General features: G+C 37.7%; 4 protein-coding genes across 6 annotated transcripts; 3 read left to right on the top strand and 1 right to left on the bottom strand.

The window, feature by feature from the left end:
• Window positions 1–122: 122 nt before the first annotated feature.
• Window positions 123–4201, top strand: LOC126599622 (putative WEB family protein At1g65010, chloroplastic). Of its 2 annotated transcripts, none has more exons than XM_050266014.1 (8): window positions 123–716; window positions 1058–1208; window positions 1489–1548; window positions 2058–2160; window positions 2364–2958; window positions 3140–3275; window positions 3486–3653; window positions 3739–4201. In XM_050266014.1, exons 2-8 carry the CDS (start codon window positions 1110–1112, stop codon window positions 3793–3795), a joined length of 1218 nt encoding a protein of 405 aa, XP_050121971.1. In that variant the 5' UTR covers window positions 123–716; window positions 1058–1109; the 3' UTR covers window positions 3796–4201. The 2 variants fall into 2 exon arrangements, with proteins under 2 accessions (XP_050121971.1, XP_050121972.1); XM_050266015.1 differs by lacking the exon at window positions 123–716 and adding an exon at window positions 1336–1381 and having other exon boundaries at window positions 1103–1208.
• Window positions 4202–6081: 1880 nt separating this feature from the next.
• LOC126599624 (SNAP25 homologous protein SNAP33-like) lies at window positions 6082–9273 on the top strand. Its single transcript, XM_050266016.1, has 6 exons — window positions 6082–6247; window positions 7047–7584; window positions 8189–8282; window positions 8414–8538; window positions 8683–8780; window positions 8920–9273. Exons 2-6 carry the CDS (start codon window positions 7150–7152, stop codon window positions 9017–9019), a joined length of 852 nt encoding a protein of 283 aa, XP_050121973.1. The 5' UTR covers window positions 6082–6247; window positions 7047–7149; the 3' UTR covers window positions 9020–9273.
• An 835-nt stretch (window positions 9274–10108) lies between these two features.
• LOC126599615 (heparanase-like protein 1) lies at window positions 10109–13798 on the bottom strand. Of its 2 annotated transcripts, none has more exons than XM_050266005.1 (10): window positions 13590–13798; window positions 12590–12963; window positions 12458–12494; window positions 12117–12300; window positions 11834–11982; window positions 11520–11753; window positions 11245–11434; window positions 10984–11109; window positions 10787–10886; window positions 10109–10693 (listed from the first exon to the last, which is right to left on the bottom strand). In XM_050266005.1, exons 2-10 carry the CDS (start codon window positions 12815–12817, stop codon window positions 10301–10303), a joined length of 1641 nt encoding a protein of 546 aa, XP_050121962.1. In that variant the 5' UTR covers window positions 12818–12963; window positions 13590–13798; the 3' UTR covers window positions 10109–10300. The 2 variants fall into 2 exon arrangements, with proteins under 2 accessions (XP_050121962.1, XP_050121961.1); XM_050266004.1 differs by having other exon boundaries at window positions 12590–12868; window positions 13590–13797.
• A 3909-nt stretch (window positions 13799–17707) lies between these two features.
• Window positions 17708–24916, top strand: LOC126599544 (uncharacterized). Its single transcript, XM_050265938.1, has 8 exons — window positions 17708–18111; window positions 18536–19858; window positions 19937–21739; window positions 22011–23126; window positions 23407–23511; window positions 23634–23723; window positions 23840–23950; window positions 24033–24916. Exons 1-8 carry the CDS (start codon window positions 18052–18054, stop codon window positions 24528–24530), a joined length of 5106 nt encoding a protein of 1701 aa, XP_050121895.1. The 5' UTR covers window positions 17708–18051; the 3' UTR covers window positions 24531–24916.
• Window positions 24917–25317: the final 401 nt, after the last annotated feature.

Here is a 25317-nt window from a genome sequence, read left to right as displayed (position 1 = left end):
CGGTGTTCCAAGTGTTTTTTACCAAGAACGGAGTTTTCGGGAAGTTAATTTGTGAAGCACCCTTGCATTAAATCATGGAGATTAGCACTAATCTACGTAGTGACTCGAACTTGGTTTCAGAGGGCGAGCACACTAATCTAGCAAATTTGAAATTAGGTAAAATTAACTATTTGAGAAATGCTAAAGAGATTCTTTCAAAATAAGGCTCTTCGTGAACTCTTTACTAACTCACAGTTTAACATCAATTTTCACGCCTATATCACACTATGTCCAAGGAGAGTTTTTAGAGTGAATAAATTCGAATTTGACAGAGCTTTATTTTTTAGGAAAACTAATGAAAAATGCTTGAAAACTTTGAGTTTTAACGATAAAGACAAAATAAATGATAAGTGAATAGTATTAGAATTGATTTTTTAGTATAAAAATTTGATTTTTCGTTAAAAGTGAACAGTACCGAAAACTTTTCGTTAAAGTTTCTTTGTTCTTTCTTCCTGACCCGACCTGACATATGACCGCTGAGGTGAGCTACCTGGCTCTACTCCGCCTTCGCCGGACCCACTGATACCGAAATTGAGTTGGCCTTTTTGCGAAACCCAAAACTTCATCATTTAAACAAAACGGTATCCTTCGAATTTCCCAAACTTCTCTCAAACTCCCAAGCTCAAATTCTGATTCGTTTCCCCCGAAACCCCTCCACCAACTCACCTCTGGTAAAGGTAGCAAAGCTTCTTACTTTACTCTCTCTCTCTCTCTAGCTTCGGATATTTCGATGGGTTTTGATTAAGATACCCTTTACAGTTCTCATATCTAATGGGTCTGTCCCAAATTTATCTTTTGCGAAATTTTCGATTAACTTTTTGTTTTGCTAAGAATTTGACTTTTTGTTTATTTTCAGATAATGTATTAGAATTTAGACCATGGCAATCTGCTTTTTCTTTAAAATTTTAATAAATAATTATGATTGTGCAGCCTAATTGATTGGATTAGAACATTTAGCGAGTTTTGTGGTGTGGGTAATTTTTACGATGGATGTTGATGTTGGTCTTGTGAATTTTAGATTTTGGGCTACTTGGGAGCTCAAATTATATAGCTTTTTAGTAATTGCACAAATGTCAAGCACAAGCAGCAGCAGTAGCAGCAGCAAGAGGAATAGTGAGAGCTCATTTGATGTTGAGGAACTCCTACAAATTGGGACAAGATGCAGAGAGGTGCGGTTTTTGTCTCTCTTTTTTCGGTGTAATTTCGAAGATGGATCATTTGGAATATAAGAATGAATATTTTCTTGGATATTGTCTAGCATGAGATATATTGGTTATGGATGTATTAACTATGTAGGTAAAAGTTTTACCGTGAATTATATCGTCACAAGCTGCTTGAGACAGTAACCTTTGCAACTCTGCTAGTACATTCCCATTTCATTGTATTAGTTGGTGTCTTGGTTTGTTCGGTATTACTGATTGTGGAAGTTGATAAATTTTGTTTATGCAGCTAAAGAAAGAGAAAGACATGTTGAAAGAATCACAATCCCAAAGCTTCGGGCTGATCAGGGTAATGTTCATGTTTTTATTTACATTCAGCATTTGTCAACTGCTGACGTCATTCACGCACTCCCTGTAGGGTTTCTCAGCCAAATTTATAACTTGTTTGTATTATGGATAAGTTTGAATTGCCCCCAGTGATGAAGTTTGTAGTGCTTACATCCACCGTTTCTGTGTTAAGAGAATGTGAGGCATGTGGGTGTAGTTAGGTTAGAGGTCTGTGGGTCTTTTGCTTCGTGCAAGAGTGCTTATCGACGCCTTATAATTTTTTGAGTGGCTAAGTTTGTTTTGCAGTTAAAGTGCCTTTCTTTAACACCAGATGCATGTTTCTCACAGTGGCACATCAATCAAGAAAATAATAGAACAAAATACGAAAAAATGAGGGCCGGGAGTTTGGGTAGTTTTGTTCATGTCTACAGATGTTAAATAAATGGGAAAATTATTGCAAAAGATGTCGTTGAAGCTTTAAGGAATTATTTTCTCTGGCAGAGTATCTGATTTCAAATTTGGTTCATTCAGAGATTAGAAGTGCATGTGAATTCATTATCAGAAGCCTGCACAGAAGACAAGAAACAAATTCAAATGTTAGAGAAAGAACTCAAGAACTGCTCTCAAGAAATAGGTAGTCATCTACTCTGACATTCATTTCCTGAGACCGTCAATTTCCTATGGTTGACATTATGAAAGATGCTTAAGAAAGAAAAAGATGCTTTGTATTTCAAAATTTGTAATTTGCAGTTTATAATCGATGATCTTTTGTGCTAGATAAAGTACCAAACTGTTGTAATTGTTTTGAATTTAACTCATCAAAAACATTTATCACAGATTACCTGCAGGATCAACTAAATGTAAGGAACACTGAAGTGAACCTCCTTGAAGAGCATGTACATAGCCTTGAGTTTAAATTAGCCGATATGGAAACTTTACAAAAGATGGTTGACGGTTTAAGGAATGAACTTAAGAAGTCCTATACAGATCGCTTGTACTTAATACAGGAACTAGAAAACAAAGAAATAGAGTTACGGAATTCAAATTTGTGCATGGAGAAACTAGAGGAGTCAGTTTCATCCATGTCATTAGAGTCTCAGTGTGAAATAGAGAGTATGAAGCTTGATATATCGGCCTTGGAGCGTAGCTGCTTTGAAGCTAAGAAAATACAGGAAGAAACTGTTCGAGAAAATACTAGGATGAGTCAGTTAATTCAAGATCTTGAGGTTCAATGTTGGGATGCAAAGAAAACTGCTGAGACTTTCGAAATGGAAAATAAGGAACTTAGGAAGAAGCTTAATACATCGGAGACAAATACTAGGATATTCTGTCAGAGAGTTGAAAAATGGCTGGAAATGGACAGAGATCAACTCGACACCGAGTCCTTGTTGTGTGAACTAGAGAGAAACCTTGAGTTGTCAGAGGAAATGAGGTATGCTACTATTTACAGCTACTTAATTCTTTACCGATTAACTTATATACCACGTTTCGTCAAGTATAATAACTAATATTATCACCGTAAAACACGGTTCATCTTTCCAAATTCATCTAAATAGAACTTTTTCTTAGTACTTAACTACTTATGTAGTAATATTTTGATGATTTTTCGAAAGCACGTATGGAGAAGTCTTGGGCCCCCTCTTTTCCAAACTGGCAATGGTAGTCACACCAGATGCAGCTTTAATAAAGAAGATGGAGAAGCTGTCACGTCAGATAGAGGAGTACGAAGTTCTTGTGAAGCAACTAAAGGTATGTATACCCAAGGAGGCATAAAACAATTTGTTTAACGGTGTTTATTAGAAAGTCTATGTACACTCTCAAATACAGCTTTTCTGACCGGTTGCATAAACTCTACATCAAGCTTTCCAGTGTGAATTCATTCAGTATTGTCCCTTCCGAGTTTTGAGGTTATATAAGTTAATTATATCTTCTAAGTGTTACATTACTTATGGTCGTTAGGAAGAACTGAAAGTGGAAAAGTTGAAGGCAAAAGAAGAAGCGGAGGATCTAGCTCAAGAAATGGCTGAGCTCAGATACCAAATGACAGGGTTGCTTGAAGAAGAGTGTAAGCGCCGTGCTTGCATCGAGCAAGCATCGTTACAAAGAATTGCTGAGTTAGAAGTACAGGTATTGATGCTTAGATTTGTAATGTATGTTTCTTTTACCCGTGAGAGGAAACATCTGAAATGTATAATCTTGTTTCTGTGACAAGATTCAAAAAGAACGGACCAAATCCATTGCTGCTCTCCGACAGCTCGATGAGGCATAGTGATGCACTGAAGGTGATGCTCGAAGGTAGTAGCATTCCCCGGATTACATGGTTATTCTAGTGTCAGCCCTCACTCTTATGGCTGTGGGATGAAGGATTGTACAATGATAGCATGCAGTACTTGCGTCCAATTTTTTCGGATTGGGAGATTCCCATGTATCCAAGTACTTATTTAGAGGGGGTTTGTTTTCTCTGTTTACCGAAGATATTATGTAGTTCCGAGGAAACAGGCTGCTGTGGTACGCCGGCTCGGAAGCGCTCTTATTGTACTTACCCTTGTTAGGCGTGGGGAATGAAGTATACAAATCTTAGTACTTGAGAATTTAATTTGTGGATGTTGAAGTTGCTTCATAAACTATTGATTTGAAAGTGTATAAAATTGTCCACTGTTTGGTTGCTGAGAAAATGGACTTTTGGACTCTTATATATGCATGTATTGTTTGGGGTTGGTAGGAAAAGAGTAAGGGCCAGACAACCGAACCGAGTCAAAATGCATCATGAGAGTATTTTCTGGAATGTGATTCTTTTCCTTGCATTTTCTTAGCAACCAAACAGGCCAGATGGTTTTTTTTTTAGAGTCACACAATTTGTGTGTTGGATTCATAATATTTTATATATACATATATACAGAGAGCTTAAGGGGAGGGATCCCCATTTTTTGAAAAAAATGGGGATTAGGTGTGGAGCCCACTTCACATCAAATTTCAACAATCCGAACCGTCTATTTTGTTAGTCTCGATTCATAGATCATCATTGCAAAAATTCAATTCAATCCGAAACCATTTGCCTATTTAATTATCAATATCAAATTTCATATTTTCTTATATAACAAAGTATTCGTTTATTTCCTTGAACCCAATTAGATGTCTTAAACATTTCCAATTTAGCTAATATTTTGCAAGGATGATCTATGAATCGAGACTAACAAAATAGACGGTTCGGATCGTTGAAATTACATGTGAAGTGGGCCCCACACCTAATCCCTATTTTTTGAAAAAAATGGGATCCCTCCCCTTAAGCTCTCTGTATATATATATATATATATATATATATGTATATATAAATAGATTATAAAGATATGTTTCTTTTATCAAATTTCTTTGTCAAAGAGCCGGCCCTTCTCACACTGGATAAGGGAAAGGGATAGAATGCTAGTGACTTTTCTCATAATTAATTAGTAGGCTTTTTGGGGACCAAAAAGTAAAAAATGTTATTGGCATTTCCACATTTTCTGAAACTTAGGAAATTGGAGGTAGAAGTCGTTTTCTCTTTAAAAAAATGTTACTCTTATCGCATTTTTCATCATATTTGTACAATCTTTCTAAATAGAGATGAGATTCATATGTATTGGTGAGCTGTACCTTTATTGAAGAGGTAATACAAATAAGTTTATGTATGAAATTATTGTTTTTGATTAAAGAGTTTTTCTTTATACAACGATTTGGCGAAGTGAATTTGTATTAAGCTACTTGATGAACCTGTCATAACTAGGTATTGAACTTACCAGTCAAGAGAATTGAATATAAGACCTGCCATTTATATATGGACACAAATACCACTAAATTATAGGACTAGTAACATTAAGCATAATCTTTTTGCTCATTATTTTGTTGTAGTAAAAAAACTTACAAAGTACGCGTCAGCTGTACTAGTTGTTGTTACTTCTTAAAAAGAATGGACTCATGTTATGAAAATTACATTAATATTAAGGCAATATTCTAAAGGGTGGTGCTATTTACACTTTTTTTTTACCTTTTTATGTTAATTTTTGTATCTTCGATTCATTTAATCCGGCGACTAAAAATTAAAAAGAGTAGAATCTAAAACGAGGTAAGTGGATAAAACCACCCTATTCTAAATCATTCTAAGAGAAGACAATTCAGTTTGAATACAAAGGAGTGGACACAATAACACACATATGGACATGACTTAAAAGACTTTGACTTGGTACTTTGGTAATAATTGGTAAGGATAGTACCAACTTGCCAAAGGGGATTTAATTCCAAATAATTGAACACCAACTTACCAAAGGAGATTTAATGACAAATACTCAAAGAAGAAGTCCAAATTGATTCAAAAGTTTAAAGAAATTTGTTTATATATTTTACAATAAAAGATTGAGAAATAAATTAATTTTAATTTGTTAACAATAAAATTTAAAAATTAGACTCGTAATACTAAATTGCAGATAATTACAAAAAAAAAAAAAAAAAAAAAAAAAAAAAAAAAAAAAAAAAAAAAAAAAAAAAAAAAAGGAAACAAACAAAAGCATGAGAACGCTGCAGTTTCCATCTTCAAAGACTACGCTTTGCGACTACGTGTCTTGCCGAGTCTTGACCTTTGAACCTTCCCTCTTTCCCACTCTTTAAATCTCTCTCTCTCTCTCCTCTCTCTCTCTCTCTCTCTAAAAAGATCTGGCCTTTCCTGCGAGACAGTTGCTACGGTTTCTCAGGTACCCAAATCCTTCTCTTTGAATCGATTTCTTGGATTCTGCTTCTGCTTTTCGATTAGTTTCTGCTTTTTTCCACGGGTTTTCTGTAGCTAATCCTTTTTCTTGTTGTTATCTAACGGTCAACTTCTCAATTTTTAATTTCAAATTCCCCAGTTCTGAAATTATCTACATGCGTTTTGTGACTTTCTTGTTTGGTTGCTGAGAAAATGGAGGAAAACACAAGGAAAATGGAATTTTGGGTTATTTTGCTTGTGTAGTTGGCGTTGTTGAGTAATGAACAAGGTCAAGTTAACCAAGTCAAATTGTTTAGTTTTCTGTGATACCCAGAAGTTCTGGAATTTGATTCTTTTCTTTGTTTGGTCTTAACTACCAAATTAAGCAAATGGGTTCGTTGGGTTTGTGATAAAATATTGTAGATGCTATTGTTTTAGGTTTGATTTCGTCCTTTGATCTCGTTTTAAATTTTCGACTTTTCAATTTCTGTTTGTTTTCTGACAAGTTTGTGTTGCTTTAGGGTTTAGGGTTTGTTGGGTTTGTGATAAAATATTGTAGATGCTATTGTTTTAGGTTTGATTTCGTCCTTTGATCTCGTTTTAAATTTTCGACTTTTCAATTTCTGTTTGTTTTCTGACAAGTTTGTGTTGCTTGATTCGGTCCAAATTATTCACTTGTGTTTTCTTCTCTGTGAATTTTTTCAATGATGGTGCTCTAGTGTATTCCTTTGAAATTGATCCTTCTGTGTTTGAGCACCGAGGCTTATGTCGAACATCTCACGTATTGTTCTTGTTTGCTTTTCCAGGATTGCTGTTGGTCTCTGTAAAGATTCTGAATTACCATTGTTTCAATTTCGTTTACGATCTTCTACGCGGCCCAATTAAGGTGTTGACATTTTTCCATCGAAAATGTTCGGTTTAAAGAAGTCTCCTTTGAAGACTGCCAAAAATATCACACCCAATCCTGTACATCCTGCTTCCTCTGGCTCAAACCCTTTTGAAGATGCACCAATTGGACAGAATGCAAGCACTAATCCATTTGATGATGAGCGAGGACAAGAGAACTCTGCTTCCTATGCATACAAGACTGCTTTGACAGAGAGGAACAAATACAAGAATGATTTCCGTGACACCGGAGGGGTACAGAATCAATCAGTGGAAGAGTTGGAGAATTATGCAGTGTACAAGGCTGAGGAGACTACAAAAGCAGTCAACGGCTGCTTGAAGATTGCTGAGGAAATCAGAGAGGATGCTACCAAGACTTTGGTCACGTTGCATCAGCAAGGCGAACAAATCACTAGGACCCACTTGGTTGCTGCAGACATAGATCAGGATCTTAGTCGGGTATGTTTTTTCTGATCCAATTAAAAATATATACTTGATACATCAAGAATCTAAGTGCATATGGAAAGTTAGGACTTCAAAGTATTACGTCTCTATAGTTTTATTCTTCCTTCTTGCAGTTAGCATAGTTAATTACTTATTTGATGTATGGTGTACGATTGGAATTCATGGTTTTTTTTGCCTAAGAAATTTTGTTATTGCAAGTGACCTTGTTCATACATGTATTGTCCGTTTGTATTTGTAATATGTTGATTGTTTTTTTGGTTTTGATTTCTGTCAGAAATTCCCCATTCCAAACCCCTGGATCCTCCTGGATAGAGTTTGATTTAGTCCTACTTAGATGTTTTGCCACCTTGTGTAATCTTGACATAGATTCGCTGCATGGCATACGTTAGCTTATTGGCTTGTAATGGATCTGACTATTGATGATGATAACTGCTTTGTACAATAGCTTCCTACACTATTCTCTTCTCTTTACCAAGAATTATGCTTCTTTTAGATTTGCAGTTGGCTTTCAACAACTCCTATTGTTCTGTTACTGTTTCTTTTGGTATATACGAAGATCTTGTTCAGCAAACTGAACAATATAACTTGCTTATTTCAGGGTGAAAAGCTTCTGGGAAGTCTTGGGGGTATGTTCTCTAAGACGTGGAAGCCAAAGAGGACTCGCCCAATTAGTGGCCCTGTCATCACAGGAGGTTAATTTTTTTTTTTCTTTTTATGTCCATGACTTACATGCTCCATCTTTGTTTTCCCTGGAAAATGTAATAAAGTCGTCAGTTTGCATTGGAAAATGGTAAAATTTCATTCCAAAAATTGTTAAATGCAGATCACGCAGTAAGAAGGGGCAGCCAGGAGGAGAGGGAGAAGTTAGGACTGACTCCAGCACCCAAGGGAAGATCTAATCCCCGAACACTACCTGATGGACCAACCAGTGCCCTTCAGAAAGTCGAGGTTTGTATTTGTTATTAACTTGTTACCAATAATTGTAACTGTAGAGAACAATAAAGGATATTAACTGGTTTTGTCTGCTTGGCATAAGAAATGCTTTGTTCTTGCTCAAAACTTTTGGATGTCTAACTTTTTCGGCTTAAACAGGTTGAGAAGGCGAAGCAAGATGATGGATTGTCCGATTTAAGTGATCTGTTGGGAGAGCTGAAGGATATGGCCGTCGATATGGGGTCTGAAATTGAAAGGTAAGTTATGATGTTTCCGATATGCAGGGTTGCCTCGATATGTATATTTTTTCTATACCTTTATTTGCTCATCCAGCCCGAGTCTTTTTAGAGGCAACTTAGAATTATATGTAACTAGGTACTCGCATGATAATTGCAGGCATAACAAAGCTCTAGACGGTGTCTACGATGATGTTGATGTGATAAATGGCCGTGTTAGAGATGCAAATCAACGTGGTCGTCGCTTGCTCGGAAAGTAGAATGCAGGGTTGTAGATGGTTGCCTGGACGGACCGGATTGTTTTTGCGTCTCCCTCCCGTAGCCCTCGTTATTTTTCCCCATTTATTGATCTGGATTTTGTATAAAACTTCGTTCGTCGATCATGAATTGGAAGGATAAATTGATAAAACGATACCTTTTCCTTGTAAGTTGCTCTCTGCATATGATTCCAGAACTACACAAAGTAATGAGCTCTGCAAACTCGCAATGGAAGAAAATAATTTCTGAAGGAAAACCGTAACCGCATCTCAAGCTAATTATAAATGAAAAACACGTGACAGTGCGTGATTGTTATGAATAGTTTTCAATTGATGGGTTTGAGTTTGAGGTCCATGATGCTGGTCATCTTCGGGGCGTTGAGCTTGGACACGAGTTCTTGCCCTTTAGCGACGTCCAGCTGGCCCTAGCCGTCGCAAAAGGCTGAAGAGAGGTGAGACGGCTCGGAAAGGGACTTGTGGTGGCGGAAGGCGTTGGCGGTGCGGCGCTGGTGTACTCTCTGACGTTGTAGTCGGAGAACTGCCTTGCCGTACGGAGTGGAGACCGGAACAGCCCCAGCATCTCCACTTTTGTTGGAGGCGACGCCATTGGAGAGAGGGAGATCTATTCTAAAGTGAACAACATGTCGTTTTATTATAAAACAGAATTTTTGACAGAAGTGATAGAAAGACCACATTGATTCGCGACATCTATTTTCAAAGATTGCATTTATCGATTTTCAATTTTAAGACCATCTTGATGGGGTGACTCAATTTCAAGAATGATTTGTGATAAAAATCCTTTCTTTTGTTGTTTCTAATTTATTTTTCATGAATAAATACTAGCCTTACAAGCCCTTCGCTTATTTTAAAAATATTTGGAAAATATTACTCTGTCCAATTGTGGGTTAGCGGGTAGTTGGTTATGTCAGTGCGTCTCGCTTGCATTCAAGTTCGAATTTTCTTTTCGGTCAATTAAAGTAGTTTCGGTCAATTAAGTTAGTTGGCTAAAACAATGCATGGACCTTTTGCACCTACGTCCAAATTCCACTAGATTAGAGTATTATGATACCGCATCATTAAAAAAAAACAGTATAAACGCAAGTAACTTATTATAAACTCTTCAATTTAATAGAAAAGATTACAACATCACTTGTTACAAAAGTACTTATTTGCCTTGTTTTATTGCACAGAAATTACAATTTCCATTTGCCTAAAAAATTCCTGCAACTTTTTGTGTACCTAACAAATAAACGTAAGTCATGGTTGGGTTTGAGCACACTAAAATCATAGACAAGCTTGCGCATCGAAGTAAGGTAACACCACAAACTTGATGGACAACGGGGCGATTGTTAATGGAGCTTTCATGTCAACACGAGCGGGTTCCAATTCTGGGATGTTTCCGTCCTTGGTGATCTCCAATGGCGCTCCGTTGAGAACCATGGTTTTGCTTCTGAGGTCCCCATCTTTCGGTGTCAAATGGTACTCTTCTCTGCAAATTGCTTCATCTAATGCTTTGCGTCCTACCCATGACACCGTTCTCTTCAGGCCGCGCTTGAAATAACTTTCTTTGCTGATGTTTCTTGCGTGAGCACCCAAATCGGCGTCCAAAATATTTTCAACATTGGTAATGAAATTAGTCTCATTGCTCAAGTTGATGAGGAGTAGAGTTATACCGGCCTGCAACAATACCGAAAAATTATCATGAACTACTAAGAGAAAGATCAATGTATTGACTTGTTACGTAAAGGTTGAAATGCTTCTTGGACTTACTCTTCCTCTTGTACAATGGGCATAAGTGCGTAAATCTGCTGAACCGTTGTTGTGAGCACTAAGAACTCCTTGTCCCATAAGCCGATGCCAGAGAAGTGCACTAGTCAGAATAACAAATCGGAGAAAACAAAATTCAGGACCCCTTTATATCAAGTAAAAGAAAATCCTTCTTAAATACGCCCGTGCCTATGCTTTACCTGTAGTAATCAGGGTTAGGAACAAATGATGTTTTGTTGAGAAGACCGTAGTTCCCACCAACTAGAGACTGCCTGCAATATACTCTGGTATTGTGCTTTGCTGACATTCCGAGCTGATCCAAGTACCTAAAGTTCGTAATTGAGGTTAATTGATTAAACAAAATTACAGACACCAAAGGTGAATAGCTCCTCTTCTGCGACCAAAAGCTCGCAATGGAAAAGACACGATGTTGCAAGTAATGTGGCAATCAAGATTATTACCAAAAGCTGTTCACAAATGTGTCAGACACATTACGACCACCACTGTTATAGGCCCCTCCAGATTCTCCAACCCATATAGAAGCCCAAGGACCGTTCTTTTTCACAGTCAGTTCAAGATCATGGAACAGCCCGTATGCACGATTCAAGTAATAGGGATTCAATATTTTTTTCACCAACTTGGGATCAACACCTGACAATCGAATTAAATACAATCTAAGCACGTATTATGTAATTATAAACTGCACATTTATTAAAACTTTAACATGCTAAGTTACCTGCACCCAGATTGTAGATATGCTGAGAGATGATATCGACTGTGCCAGAACCAGAAACCTGAAGAAGCCTGGCAAACCATGATTGGTCAAAGAATCCTCCAGGCGCCATAAGTGCAGGTTTAGCAACGGACTCATTGTACAAATGGTTGATGATGTGTTTAAGCTTGATCAAATCTCTACCATATTGTCCAGCTCCAACACTAGCTCCAACACCACGACCACTGAGCTCATTTCCTACAGCAACATAAACAAAAACTCAGTGAAGCAAAACGGAAAGATGGGGAAGAAAACGAGGTTTTTCTATAGTTCCATACCAAATTCCCATGAATCTATCTCGTATCTCTTCGAGACGGTATAATTAATAAAATCATAAGCGTTGCTAGAGTCCCATTCTCCTACCCAAACTCCCCCGCCTTTGTGGTGCCTCCCCAACAGTGCATTCAAGCTAAATGTGACGATGGACCTAAAAAATGCAAGACAAAAATCATAGGTCAAACCACAAGTAAGCACGGAAGAAGACCCCGGCTTTTCTTACTTGTCTTCAAATATTTGGCTGGTCGGGGTGGAAAGTTGATAACTAGAAGTCTAGAATCTTACCTTGTTTTGCTGAAAAACTGGTTCAACTCATCCCATCTACTCATATTTAAACATCCTCTAGAAAATCCAAACAAGCCATTCTCCAGCTTTCTGAAAGGATGGCAAGGATATTTCAAATTTCCAACATCGTACAATAGTTGGTCTTCCAAGGAACCTCCAATTCTGATTCTCAACTGATCGAAAGCTATCAAACCACCAGTATAAAAGAGTAATTTAATAAAATGTTATTCTAACAAATAAAACTAGAAGACTCTAATTCATCTGTTCTAAATGACATGAAAGTCTGATTCAGAACTAGTATTCTGTAAAGGATGCGAACTAATTAACACAAACAGACAAACCTTGGATTGACTTGGCTAGCAAAGGATGAGACAAGTTCTGGACAAAAGGAAACCACATTAAGTTCTTTACTTACAATTTTACATATAGAGAAAAAAATCAAACGCATACAGAGGTAATATCTAAGTCGTTACCAAATTTAACGCGGAAGAATGTCCCCATGGACAGTGGCCGTAGTTGCACTTTTCATTATTCCACCAATCTATAGTGGCACAGACAAAGTTATTGTCAACTCGCGCAACAGATAAAATGCCGTTAACCACAACCTTAACATTTTCAACATTATCAGCCTTTCCAAAGTCTTGAGCTAAAATTGCAGGGAGAGAAACCAGAAAGAGGACCAAGGAGAGACGGAATTCCATTGGAACTTCAGTTGCAGCAGTCCCGCCACCAACTCAGTCAATTCAAATTAACTGCAACAGGAGAAAGATAAACCTTTGAATGAGAAGCATAGCAGATGGTGTGTCGTGCCACTTGACAAATTCCTAAAGGACATGATTCTCAGCTTCTATAGAGCATAGAAAAATCAGTGTAAGCAAAAAAGTATCATTGAAAAACTGCAAAAGAGAAAGAAAGGCATCATCTTTCGGACACGAAAGTAATTTCTTGAGTAAAGATTTCGGATTCCGAGGAAGATCCAGTGATAATTAGATCACTGGAAATTCCAATTTCTTGAGTATATACATATATTTGAGAATCAGAACTCTACCAAAGAACTAAGCCAATCCAAACTGGGGGATGCCGGATAGCATATATATATATATATATATATATATGCTTTACAATGGTGGCATTGCCATAAATGAACTTTTATTCGGATTAATGTTGTTACCTGCTGTAAAAGCAAGGCACAAACATTTGAAGTTGCATTAGGTGAAGAGAAATGAATGGATAACGCGCACACACACACACACACACATATATGAAGAAGAAGGGCATTTCACCAACAAAATTCAAGAGAAATATACACAACCCAATTGAGAATTATCACAAACAAAAGCAGATTTTCCTTGGAGACTTCAGATTTCTAGGACAAATCAGTATGTGAAGAACTAAAACGAACCAACCCAGATAACATTTGATCAAAACAAATCAAACCCATGTCAAAACCAAGCTCAAAGATTGAAAATTTACCATCAACAACGCGCCATTGATGAAGCTCGAGCTCAAAGCAAATGCACATCAATCCTTGAATACTTTTCAGCTAATCAAACCAGCTTTCTCAGTCCCCAATCGGAGTTGTTGGCATTGCCGGGCGATTCAAAGACAGAGAAACTGCGTTATTTGAGATAGGTCTGCCAAAGTTTTAGATTGAGGTGCATATCAACTGTTCATATCATGTGAGGCCATGGCACACTGATGCGGTGTACTGTCGACAAAAAGACAAGGAAAAGACAGATGATTTGATGGGAGTAGATTAAGAGTTAAGTACAATAATTAGAGGAAAGGTTAAGATCTTACAGAGTATAATCATATTTATTAATTCTTAATTAGAGGTGAAAGTGAGAGCTTTTGGTTGGATTTGCGTGCAAATTTTATTACCAGATATTCCTTTCACTCTGTTGAGGCTGTTGAGCTTGGACAATGATTGTCTGTGCTCTCATGCCCTCCGTGCCTTTTTATTTTGTGTGGTCATAGTTAAGCCATATTAACATTTTATATTGTTTTTTTATAGAGATAATAAGACAAAAATAAATAGTAATATAAAATATTGATGTGGCTTAACCGTGACCATACAAACAAGAGAACATAGAAGAGTACCGAAAATGGAAAGGCAGACAATCATTGTCGTTTGAACTTATCTTTTGTTTATTAGCAGATATTCTGGAGGGTAGGTTTTTTAAGTTGAATTATTTTACTTTCATCTTTGAGATAGAGGCTTAAGTCAAAAGTGGTAAAACGAGATCTACGAAGGTTTTGAAAAAGACTTCAGGAAAAGGTACATAGTATTTGAAGTTAAAAGAAAGATTTGATACAAAACTGAATGCAATGTCGATTTAGAATTCATAAAATGGATTCCGCTTAATATAATAAAGCTTGATTTTTGTTTTCTTTATCTTCGAGAGGCTTTATCTTTACTCATATGTAAAGTGATGCCAACACCAAATGTTCTCCTAGAATAAAGGTTTGTGTAGGGATTCTTTCCATATTCCTTCCTCCTAATCTATTAAGTTCGGAAATTTGAGCTGTTAAAATTTGATCAAACGGCTAAATTTATTATAAATTTTAAAGTGGGTTCCTATTTGTAGTCGTTTGATCAAATTTTAACAATCCGGATTTCCAAATTTAATGGATTAGGAGAAGGGGAGAAGGGGATCCGAAGAGGATGCATTTCCTAAAAGGTTTTTGCTTTTGTTTTAGGGAATGTTTTTTAGTTTTTAGTATTTTATGATTTTGACCGTGGTTTGACCAAAGTTAGGGAGTTTGTTTGGTGTTGATTCTCTTAAAAAGCATTTTTGTTCATAAGTGCTTGTAGTGAAACTGTTTTTTAATTAAAAATTCACAAGTGCTTCCTAATGAAGTAATTGGCATGTGCTGCTTTTTTAAAAAAGCTTATACACGGCAAAATAGCCACAAATGCTCTTAATTGTCAGAAAATACGTTTGTTTGTTCTAAATTGAATCTTAAACGCACTTTACTTTTTTTGCGCTTCTTGTTCATATATGTGATTGTGAAAAGTTAAGATTATGTGTAACTCGTGTAATCTCTTTGTAATTCCAAGCTACATTCTATTTCAAGTTTCAACTCGAACTTATCTTATTTATTATGCCATTTAAATTTTGAAGTTGCATAAAAATTTGGCACTCAGGCCTCAACTAACCTAAAATTACACTAAATTCTGGCAGTCAAAGCCACTTAAATATGGACTTAAATTGAGAGAGTCCAAAAAAATGGCCTAACAAACAAAGCTGAATCCAATTTTTCGATATACCAAAAATTTCGGTTCCATTTTTTAAATAACCGAAACTTTAGTTTGGTTTTTGGTTTGACATTTTGGAAAGCAGCCATGGTCTTTATTGTGGATATTATTAGGTGCAAAACTAGGCGGAATACTACTGTTATTAATTATTGTTAGAAAACCCATACAAATAGGCAAAATTGGATTAATGATCATCGTCCACTCCAAATATTTTTCTTTTAAGTGGTGGTAATATTCATTATTCTATGTTCATTAAATATTAATTTTCAAGTGTAATCCCGTAACTATATTTCTAAGTTCGTTTAAGTTCATGCTAAATTCGTAAGTACTAGTCAGTTGAATCGATTAAAATGCACATTTAAATATAATAAGTTCAAGAAAATTGTCACTCAATACTACGGTCTGGTGGTATTCCTCTTCACTTGGAAGTGAGAGATCTTAAATTCGAATCTCATGGATAGCGAATTAGATATCAAATTAGGTTGCCAATTGTGTGGCTTAGCCAAACTCTCTCTTCCCTTAATGAGGGATGTGATATTCACACACATTTTTTTACTACTTCTCACGTACTTTTCTAATTTTTGACACACCCCTTTTTGTAATCCTTCCATTAACTAAAACATATCCTTTTTAAGCTAAAGTATTATGTGTTGAATCTTCACTACGTATAAACTTGTGAGTTGTGAAATATTTTTTCCATTTGAAAAATAATATAAAATAAAATGATGGCTATTACACTGGGTTGAAGTATTTTGTATGGATGATCAAGTAGCTAATGGAAATTTGAAGTTTTTACTTTTCACGATAACTGGTACACCAGAGGTGCGTCATTCCCATCCTCTCGTCCTAGGGGGAAAGGTCCTCGCAATGCTCAAACGCCTCACATATAATACTGATGAAATATGAACACTACCAGTAACGAATACTATGAAATGACTTTCAAGTTAATCTCCTAGAGATGAACACCCCAACTGGATTTTTAAGTTTTTATTTTTTTTTTATTTTTTATGCATGTGATACTGATCATCCTGAGAGGTACGAGGGTGATATAGGCTGTCACACGACCAGGTTGTGGATGTTTTTGTGGAGCTGTTGAAGTCTGGTATCGAAAAAAATGTAGCAGAACAAGTTGCAACTTGAAGTCATCTGATTTCACAGATGAGCCTGTTGACGATGATGAAGACGACGATGTTGAGCATTTCGTAACTGAGGCTGGAGAGTGTTGCATTCTCTCCCAAACACTATGAGGACGACCACCATGTCCGCGCCAGTTTTCTGCGCGAAAGCGTTGCGAGGAGGTTTCTTCCGCCGGAATCAGATCAATCAGAAGGTGGGAGAGGCTGAAGATGGAGGTTTTGCTGCCTTTGAACTACGTAATACATTCGTCAATGCAAATTTTGGGTAATTCGGTGGAGACCGAATACATCAAACACATTGCATGCAGTACTTTTAACATGTCTTTTGTGGGTTTCATTTAAAGAGAGGATGCATTAATTACTATACAATTCAGTGAATTCACAGAGTAAATTATGAATGTTTTTGTCCTACTTCTTGAACATGATTCAGTTGATTATGTTGGATTTAGAACCCTGATGTTCCTATGCTCACATTGGAAACCGATCTGGATGCACTACGCTTCAATGTTATACACGTTGTCTAATTTTGTCAAGGACTATGTTAGTGTGCTAATGTAGAACACGTATGACACCTAAAATGCTAATAATACGACATCACCTGATATTACTAATTAAAGAAAGTTCAGTAGATATTATCATCTATACATCGGATAATCCAATCCAATTGGTTATTAATAGGCAAATCCAAAGTTTTACCAATTATTAATGGTCAGCAGTTCAAATTACTTATTTCTCCGAGATCAAAGTGATTTTCCTCATTTTTCCCAATAAGTCGACGTCGTTACACCATTGAGATACTTTGAATAAACTAGAGTACATATAGGATACACCAGTGCTAAAACATTTTCTCAAGATATCTTTCAAATTGTTGAGGTCATTGCTCCGGATGTTGTTCCTCCGGGGTGAAACCAGTTGGTTTCGTAGTTTTAGAATTCTACTAATTCCTTATGTGTATTTTGGTATGCTATGTCAAATCAAATCATTATTGGATTAAATTACCTCAAATCCATATTTGAATTGTTAAGCAAATGGATTATAAACTACAGTGACGAATAAGCTAAGTCTTATAATGCATATGTCGTAATAATATGGTTCAACTTCGCTGGCTAGAGTCGAACATAAAAAATTGGAACAAACACAATTGTACATTTGTACTCCATGGGCAAACCAGTAAATTAACTTGTTTGCACAAGTGCTCTCTCTCCCTCACCGACTCTCATCTCACTCTTCTTCTTCTTCCCTCCCTTCCCCAAACCAAAAAATTATATATAAAAAAAAAAAATCTTTTATTCAAACTCGCCAATCTCTCCAACACAAAAGTCAAAATTCCACATTCCCAATTTCCTTCTAAATTCCATTTCCCCAGAGTTTCTGTTCCGTCTGAGCTGTCATCCCCCTTTACACTACCGAAAATCACTTTCCCAAATTGTCTCATCAAACAAAAACAATCAAAGTTCCAAACTTTCCCAAATTTTTCTTTGAATTAAATCCTTTTCTTTGATTTGGGGATGAATTTAATTGGGATTTGATCAATTGGGAAATGGAGAACAGTGGAGAAGCAGCAGATGATGAGGGCTCTGGATGGTTCGAAGTGAAAAAGGTGCAGTTTGTTTGCTCATTTTTCTTCAATCAATGGAATGTGATGGATTTTGATTATTGTATTTGGTTGAGATTATTTTTCTGATAATTAATTGGTTAAAAGCAATTATCTTTGGATTATAGTCGTTGAAATGCATGAAACCCAGAAACTGTTTGCTCTAATTAGTAATTACCATTTATCAAGTTTGTCTTTGCATATCAAGATTTTATTTCTCAGATTTTATCTCTGTAAGTGGAAATGGGAGCAATGAAATCGATTGCGTTGTTGTTCGTATGTGATGTGACATTTTCGTTCTACTGGTAGATAGATATCAACCGAAATGTTGCAGATTTTATATGTTTTTTTCCGGATAGTTATCGATCAATTCCGGTGTCACTGACGTGTTTTGAAATTTTGGTTTTTAACTTGTTTGTGTCCTGTGTAGAAAAACAGAAGTAGCTCAAAGTTCTCTCTACAGAGTTGGGTTGGGGGGTTTTCTGGAAAAAATGCTTCTAACCATTCGAGTAATCGGACCTCTACAAGTGAAAGCAGTGGTTATTCTCGGGACAAGCGCAGATCCCAGCCTCCTAAGGCACCGGGAAATTATGGTGTATATAGTCGGGGAAGTGATGCGAATTCTATTGCTGTCCCAAATGAAAAGAAACCGGGTGCTCCCTATCACGATATCTGTGTTATTAAGCAAGATACTGGATGTCCTAAGCCACCTCCTTCCTTTGTTACAAATTCTGATGATGGAACTATAGATGCTGAGAAAATCCCTGCAAACGATAACTCTGAAGTAGTTGCTAAAATCAAGTGGGGGGATCTCGAGGGCGATGGTTTGGCACTCCCTTGTGCTAACCTTGTCGGTGCCAAAATCAAGTTTGGTGCTATCGGAGATGATAATCTGGTGGTCTCGAGTGAGCATGGGAATGGTCATAAGTTTGTTTCCTCTACAAATTTACAAAAAAGCACATTGGTTGCAGAATCTGTGGATGCTAAGGATCAATTATGTGAAGATAAATGTAAGGATCAATTATGTGAAGATAAATGTAAGGAGGTGAATATAATCTCTTCCGAAAAGGCTGAAGAGCTAATTTTGAATGAAAAAAGGCTTGATCTTGATTACAGTACTTCGAATTGCAAGGATATAGATACTGAACACGTTGAAGTAGTAGCTGATGATAGTTTAAGTGCCAGTCCTTTAGCTGGTGAAGAGGCTGTGACGGTGGAGAAATGTCAGACACCTGTTGTTCTACCTGAGGTAGGTGACCATGAAATTCCTGAAGTATCAGTGATAACTGGGGATTCAATTGAAGTTCATGTTTCCGAAGATAAAGGGTTAATTCCACCTAAGAGGGATCATGGAATTTCTGAGGTGTCTACTTACACAGCCTCCGATGAGGACCATGAGGGTACACAATGTGGTATGATACATGATATGTCAAACTCACAAAATATGAGTGCCCTTGGAGAATGTGACACAGATGAAAGCAAAGAAAGGTTTAGGCAGCGGCTTTGGTGCTTTCTTTTTGAGAATCTTAACAGGGCTGTGGATGAACTTTATCTTCTTTGCGAACTAGAATGCGATGTAGAGCAGATGAAAGAGGCAATTCTTGTTCTTGAAGAGGCTGCCTCTGATTTTCGAGATCTAAGCACTAGAGTGGAAGACTTTGAGGAAATAAAAAGGTCGTCATCCCAGATAATTGATGGTGTGCCCATTACCTTGAAGAGCGACCACCGTAGGCCGCATGCTCTCTCATGGGAGGTAAGCTAGCTCTCATACACTTCTTACAATGTGACAAATCAACTTCTAATATAACTGTTTGGTCATTGCTGCATGCAGGTTAGAAGAATGACAACTTCAGCACACAAAGCAGAAATACTATCGTCATCTCTTGAGGCGTTTAAGAAAATTCAACAAGAAAGAGCTAGCTTGTGTGCAACTACTGATGATAAACTTTTGGGGCCTCAGTACCTAAATCTCCGATGTGGTGATAAGCTGAATAAGTTATCTGCCATAAATGATGGGAAATTTAATACTAAAGATTCAATAAAGAAGTCAGGAAAGCAGAATGGAGGTTCGGATCTTGCTGAAGCTGACATAAATGGAGGAAAAGGCAATACTGAGTCAAGCTGTTCGAGCAAAAAAAACTTGGTACAAAGTGCACGTGCCCCGCATAATACATCTTCCTCTGTTGTTAATGCATCTAGGCTGCCTCCTAGGGATAGTTCTGCTGCTGGAAAGACTAAGAGTAAACAGTTTGGATCCGAAGCCGAGAGGCTGCTCCCTAAGAAAGATAAATTGTCAACAGAAGGTGGTGTTGAAAAATTCCCCAGATTGACGGATCAATCCAAAAAGGAAATTCCTCTATTTGAGAAAGATAAAGAAAAGAGGAACTCAGCTCCATGGAAATCTATGGATGCTTGGAAAGAGAAGAGGAACTGGGAGGACGTACTTTCCTCTCCTTCCCGTGTCTCTTCTCGTGTTTCACGTTCACCTGGCATGAGGAGGAAAAGTGCTGACCGTGCACGTATGCTGCATTATAAACTAATGTCTCCTGAGAAGAAGAAGAAAACTGCTCTCGATCTGAAGAGAGAAGCAGAAGAAAAGCATGCTCGTGCTCTGAGAATTAAAAGTGAGCTAGATAATGAGAGAGCTCAAAAACTGCATCGTAATTCAGAAAAGGTGTATCGAGCTAGTGAATTTCACGTTGTTCGCAACATGAAGTTACGTGAGGGAATATATGCTCGTCATCAACGCAGCGAGTCTCGCCACGAAGCTTTTCTGGCTCAAGTTGTAAAGAGAGCTGGTGATGAAAGCAGTAAAGTTAATGAGGTTCGTTTCATAACTTCCTTAAATGAAGAAAATAAAAAACTTAGTTTGCGCCAGAAGCTTCATGATTCAGAGTTGAGGAGAGCTGAAAAACTTCAAGTGATAAGAACTAAACAGAAAGAGGATATGGCAAGAGAAGAAGCTGTTTTAGAACGGAGGAAACTCATCGAAGCTGAAAAGTTGCAGCGTCTTGCTGAGACACAGAAAAGAAAGGAAGAGGCTCTAGTTAGAAGAGAAGAGGAACGCAAAGCATCAAGTGCAGCCCGTGAAGCAAGGGCCATGGAACAACTTCGTAGGAAGGAGGAAAGAGCCAAAGCTCAGCAGGAAGAGGCTGAACTTCTGGCCCAGAAATTGGCTGAGAGACTTAGTGAAAGTGAGCAACGCCGAAAATTTTACCTGGAGCAGATACGAGAGAGAGCTTCTATGGATTTCAGGGATCAAACTTCGCCTTTATTCCGCCGAACTCTGAACAAGGAGGGTCAGGGAAGATCTTCATCGGTCAACAATGGTGATGAGTATCAAGGGACCAACTTCTCAGGCTTAGGAGGTTCTTCTACTCTTGTGGCAAGCAATGTTACAGCACAACATTCAATGAAGCGGAGAATCAAAAGAATTCGGCAAAGACTTATGGCTCTAAAATATGATTTTCCTGAGCCTCCTCCTGGTGCTGAAAATGCTAGCATTGGATACAGAACGGCAGTGGGAACTGCAAGGGCAAAGATTGGAAGATGGCTTCAAGAACTTAAAACACTCCGGCAGGCAAGAAAAGAAGGGGCTGCAAGTATTGGGTTAATAATTGCTGAAATGATCAAGGTAATTTAGTTCAATAATTACAAGTTTTTATACTGTGTAGCCAGATACGGGATGCTAATGTCCTGAATTTGGTACTCTGCATTTAACATGGGATTAGTGAGTATTTTTTCTTACCAAAATAGTTGCTTATTATGTCGTACTATTTTATCAATCTGTGTGCTTGGAAATGCCTTATGGTTATATGACAGAACACTGGCGTTTAAGTTTCTACTCTTTGGAATGGTTATGGTGACTTCTACACTGATCCTGATTTCCTTTTTTGTGGATATAGTATTTGGAGGGAAAGGAGCCTGAACTGCAGGCTTCCCGCCAAGCTGGTTTGCTTGATTTCATAGCTTCTACTTTACCTGCTTCTCATACATCAAAACCTGAAGCCTGCCAAGTGACAATACACCTTTTAAAGCTTTTGAGGGTAGTGTTATCAGTGCCTGCAAACAGGAGTTATTTTCTCATACAGAATCTCTTACCTCCTATCATCCCGATGCTGGCAGCAGCCCTCGAGAGCTACATAAAGATGGCAGTATCCTTGAACCTTTCAGCTAATGTTAATTCCCTATCAAGCAAAACCTCAGCTGAAAATTTTGAATCGATGTCTGAGGTTCTGGATGGTTATTTATGGACTGTGACAACAATCATCAGTCATATAAGTTCTGATGAACGACAGCTCCAAATGCGGGATGGCTTGCTTGAGCTGTTGATTGCCTACCAAGTTATTCAACGGCTGCGAGATCTCTTTGCACTTTATGATCGGCCCCAGGTGGAAGGGTCTCCATTTCCATCTTCAATTCTCTTAAGTATAAATTTGTTGGTCGTTTTAACATCCAGATCTGAAATCAATTGCTCTATTGATTGGAAATCTGTGCCTATTGAAACAATGGTAGGAAATGGATGTGAAGAGGCTAAATTTGCGGAGGGTGATAGCATTGAATTTCTTCCTATCACTCAATCCTTGGGAGATTCTAGACCTCCATTCTCTTTTGTCAATGGTGGGAAAGCTGTACATCTACTAGATGTACCCGAGGAAAGTCCATTAAATGAATCATGTCTGATAAATAAGTCTGCTGAGTCAGTATCCTCCATTAAGGATAGTGAGAAAGACCAGTCTAGTAGTTTGGTAGAAGGCAGGAACTCTAACACAATCAGCACGGATGTTCCAGATGAACCCCAGAAGATTCCAGTAGTGGATATTATGGAGCCTTTAGCATCACAAAAGGATGAGAAACGCTTGGTAGTTAACGGTGCAGAACAAAAGAATGAAAACATTGTGAGTGCAGAGCAACCGGTAGCGTTTCTTCTTTCTGCTGTATCAGAGACTGGGCTTGTCAGCCTCCCTTCTCTGTTGACATCTGTCCTACTGCAGGCAAACAATAGATTAGCTTCTGAACAGGTAACTTCTTGGTGCTTCTAATTTCTTCATATTTTTCAGAAAAAGCACATAAATAAATTGGCACTCTTATCATTTTGGCCTCTTTTAACAGCTAGTGCTTTTCTTATCTTGTTTGAGTGCCAAATGTTCTGTTTGTGTTTGGTGTCTGTGAAAAAAAGAGTTGTGGTGGGTTGGATCAAGGAAGACTATGCTTATCTGTTTGCAGTGCTTTTTACTGATGGTATCTTGCCCGTGACATATAATTCTGCTGAATCCTAAGATGATTTCTATTCTATTTCAGACCTCAGATGCCCTTCCCTCTAATTTTGAAGACGTGGCAACTGGAGTACTGAAGGTGTTGAATAATTTGGCTCTTTTGGATCTTAAATTCATGCAGAGAATGCTAGTAAGGCCATTTTACTTTTTCATTGTGATTTTTTTAGATAGTATGCTCATTTTTTAATTTTCATTCTGAAACTATCGTTCGGTGAGCTTACCCTTCTCATACTCTTTGTGACTTTCTTGCAGGCTAGGCCGGACCTGAAAATGGAATTTTTCCACTTGATGAGTTTCCTTCTTTCGCATTGCACCAGCAAGTGGAAAGCAGCTAATGATCAGGTTATAAATCCATGCCACTTCTCGGTTTAATTCTTTATATTTGTTTGTTTTACTTGTTTTTGCTCAAAGTTGAGCTAAACAATCCATGCACCTTTGTACGATGTTTTGTGTCTCAGGTGGGGTTTCTTCTGCTGGAATCTCTTTTGCTCCTTGGCCACTTTGCCTTGTTCCATCTCGGAAATCAGGCTGTCCTTCGTTGGGGAAAGAGTCCTACCATCATTCACAAGGTCAGTGAAGTCTTTGACTTCAAATTTCTTGTATCTTCAAATTTTATGGGTAAAATCTAATTCCTTAGCTGTGTGTGGCCAGGTATGCGATTTACCGTTTGTATTCTTCAGTGACCCTGAGTTGATGCCAATCTTGGCTGGTGCACTGGTTGGTGCCTGTTATGGGTGTGAGCAGAACAAGGGTGTTGTTCAACAGGAAATCAGTACGGATATGTTACTCTCATTGTTACGATCTTGTAGAAATGTCTTGCCGTCAGTTAAATCCAATTCAAACTTGGACAATTCCCAAGCAGATGGTGTTCCCCTAAAATCCGGGCGCAACAATGCCAAGAGCACCATAAGCACTAGGCTTTCTTCAGTGAAGGGTGGTGCTTCAGGAAACAGCTTGAGAATTGGCGGCAAGATGAAAAGCCATAGAGAAAGCAAAGCAACAAAGAGTCCCGGAGAGACGGCTGAGAAGGATAATCTTCCAGTTTCGGACACTTCCTCCGTGATGTTGCACTCTAGATTTCCTATCAGCTTCATCGATAGAGCAGAAGACTTCTTTTCAACCGGGACCCCTGGCGTCGATGAGGTATGAGCTCATGCACCGAAGAGTTATCCTTACGACAGATGACATCTTAGTTGTGTACGTGTGTGTGCATACTGAATTTTGTTTCTTTGGCATTCTGGCGTCATTTTCGAGTTGGAACATTCAATCCGAAATTTTGAAACAGCTACGGGATTTACAAATGTTAGGCATTGCCAGCAAAGGGTTAAAAACTCTTTGGTGTTGAGCGAGTTAAGCGAAAGAAATAAGTTACGAAACTTTTTAACTTATCGAAAACCTGTATCCTTGTTGGCCATATCAGACTGTTGAATGGCAACAGATCACACACACACATGTTTAGAACACCAAGCAGACTAAATTGTTTGCCTCTGTGTACAGAATTGACAGTTTGAACAATAAAGGATGCTTCTATGTTCGGTTTTTTCTTGTTATTTCAAATAGCGCTATCCTCACTTTGTCATTCTACCATGTTTACATAACATGAATGAGAGAAGTACAGAATCGGAAAACATAGGAATAAGGGAATTGGATCAACGAGTTCCCGGCAATCGATCTGATTCTTGATTTTTAGTAAACGGAACTCAACTATCAAAAAACTTTGAAAGAACGTGTGTCATTTGACTGTGATCAAGGGTGGGCTGAAATGACTTCAATCTTACCAAACCCCACCAGGGATTAGTCGTACCTTCGAGGTGTGAGATACCTCTAACTTTGGCCAAAAAAAAAAAAAAAAAAAAGAACAAGAAAGTATGGTCAAGGGTTTATAGTTTTTCCTCTCTGGCACAATTCAATCAAACCAAGGAAAAAATACATAAAA

This window comes from Malus sylvestris, chromosome 14 (genome assembly GCF_916048215.2).
Source record: "Malus sylvestris chromosome 14, drMalSylv7.2, whole genome shotgun sequence".
NCBI classification, from domain to species: Eukaryota; Viridiplantae; Streptophyta; class Magnoliopsida; order Rosales; family Rosaceae; genus Malus; species Malus sylvestris.
This window is presented reverse-complemented; position numbering and strand designations above follow the sequence as displayed.

Excerpts from the sequence above, each read along its gene's own strand:
- LOC126599624 (XM_050266016.1), top strand. The coding sequence starts at position 7,150 with ATGTTCGGTTTAAAGAAGTCTCCTTTGAAGACTGCCAAAAATATCACA. Across the intron at positions 8,283-8,413 it reads TGGCCCTGTCATCACAGGAG|ATCACGCAGTAAGAAGGGGC; the intron begins GTTAATTTTTTT and ends TGTTAAATGCAG. Across the intron at positions 8,781-8,919 it reads ATGGGGTCTGAAATTGAAAG|GCATAACAAAGCTCTAGACG; the intron begins GTAAGTTATGAT and ends TGATAATTGCAG.
- LOC126599544 (XM_050265938.1), top strand. The coding sequence starts at position 18,052 with ATGGAGAACAGTGGAGAAGCAGCAGATGATGAGGGCTCTGGATGGTTC. Across the intron at positions 21,740-22,010 it reads TAATTGCTGAAATGATCAAG|TATTTGGAGGGAAAGGAGCC; the intron begins GTAATTTAGTTC and ends TTGTGGATATAG. Across the intron at positions 23,512-23,633 it reads AATTCATGCAGAGAATGCTA|GCTAGGCCGGACCTGAAAAT; the intron begins GTAAGGCCATTT and ends ACTTTCTTGCAG.
- LOC126599615 (XM_050266005.1), bottom strand. The coding sequence starts at position 12,817 with ATGGAATTCCGTCTCTCCTTGGTCCTCTTTCTGGTTTCTCTCCCTGCA. Across the intron at positions 11,983-12,116 it reads CAGTTTTTCAGCAAAACAAG|GTCCATCGTCACATTTAGCT; the intron begins GTAAGATTCTAG and ends TGCATTTTTTAG. Across the intron at positions 10,694-10,786 it reads CCCATTGTACAAGAGGAAGA|GCCGGTATAACTCTACTCCT; the intron begins GTAAGTCCAAGA and ends GTATTGTTGCAG.
- LOC126599622 (XM_050266014.1), top strand. The coding sequence starts at position 1,110 with ATGTCAAGCACAAGCAGCAGCAGTAGCAGCAGCAAGAGGAATAGTGAG. Across the intron at positions 2,959-3,139 it reads GAGTTGTCAGAGGAAATGAG|CACGTATGGAGAAGTCTTGG; the intron begins GTATGCTACTAT and ends ATTTTTCGAAAG. Across the intron at positions 3,276-3,485 it reads TTCTTGTGAAGCAACTAAAG|GAAGAACTGAAAGTGGAAAA; the intron begins GTATGTATACCC and ends TATGGTCGTTAG.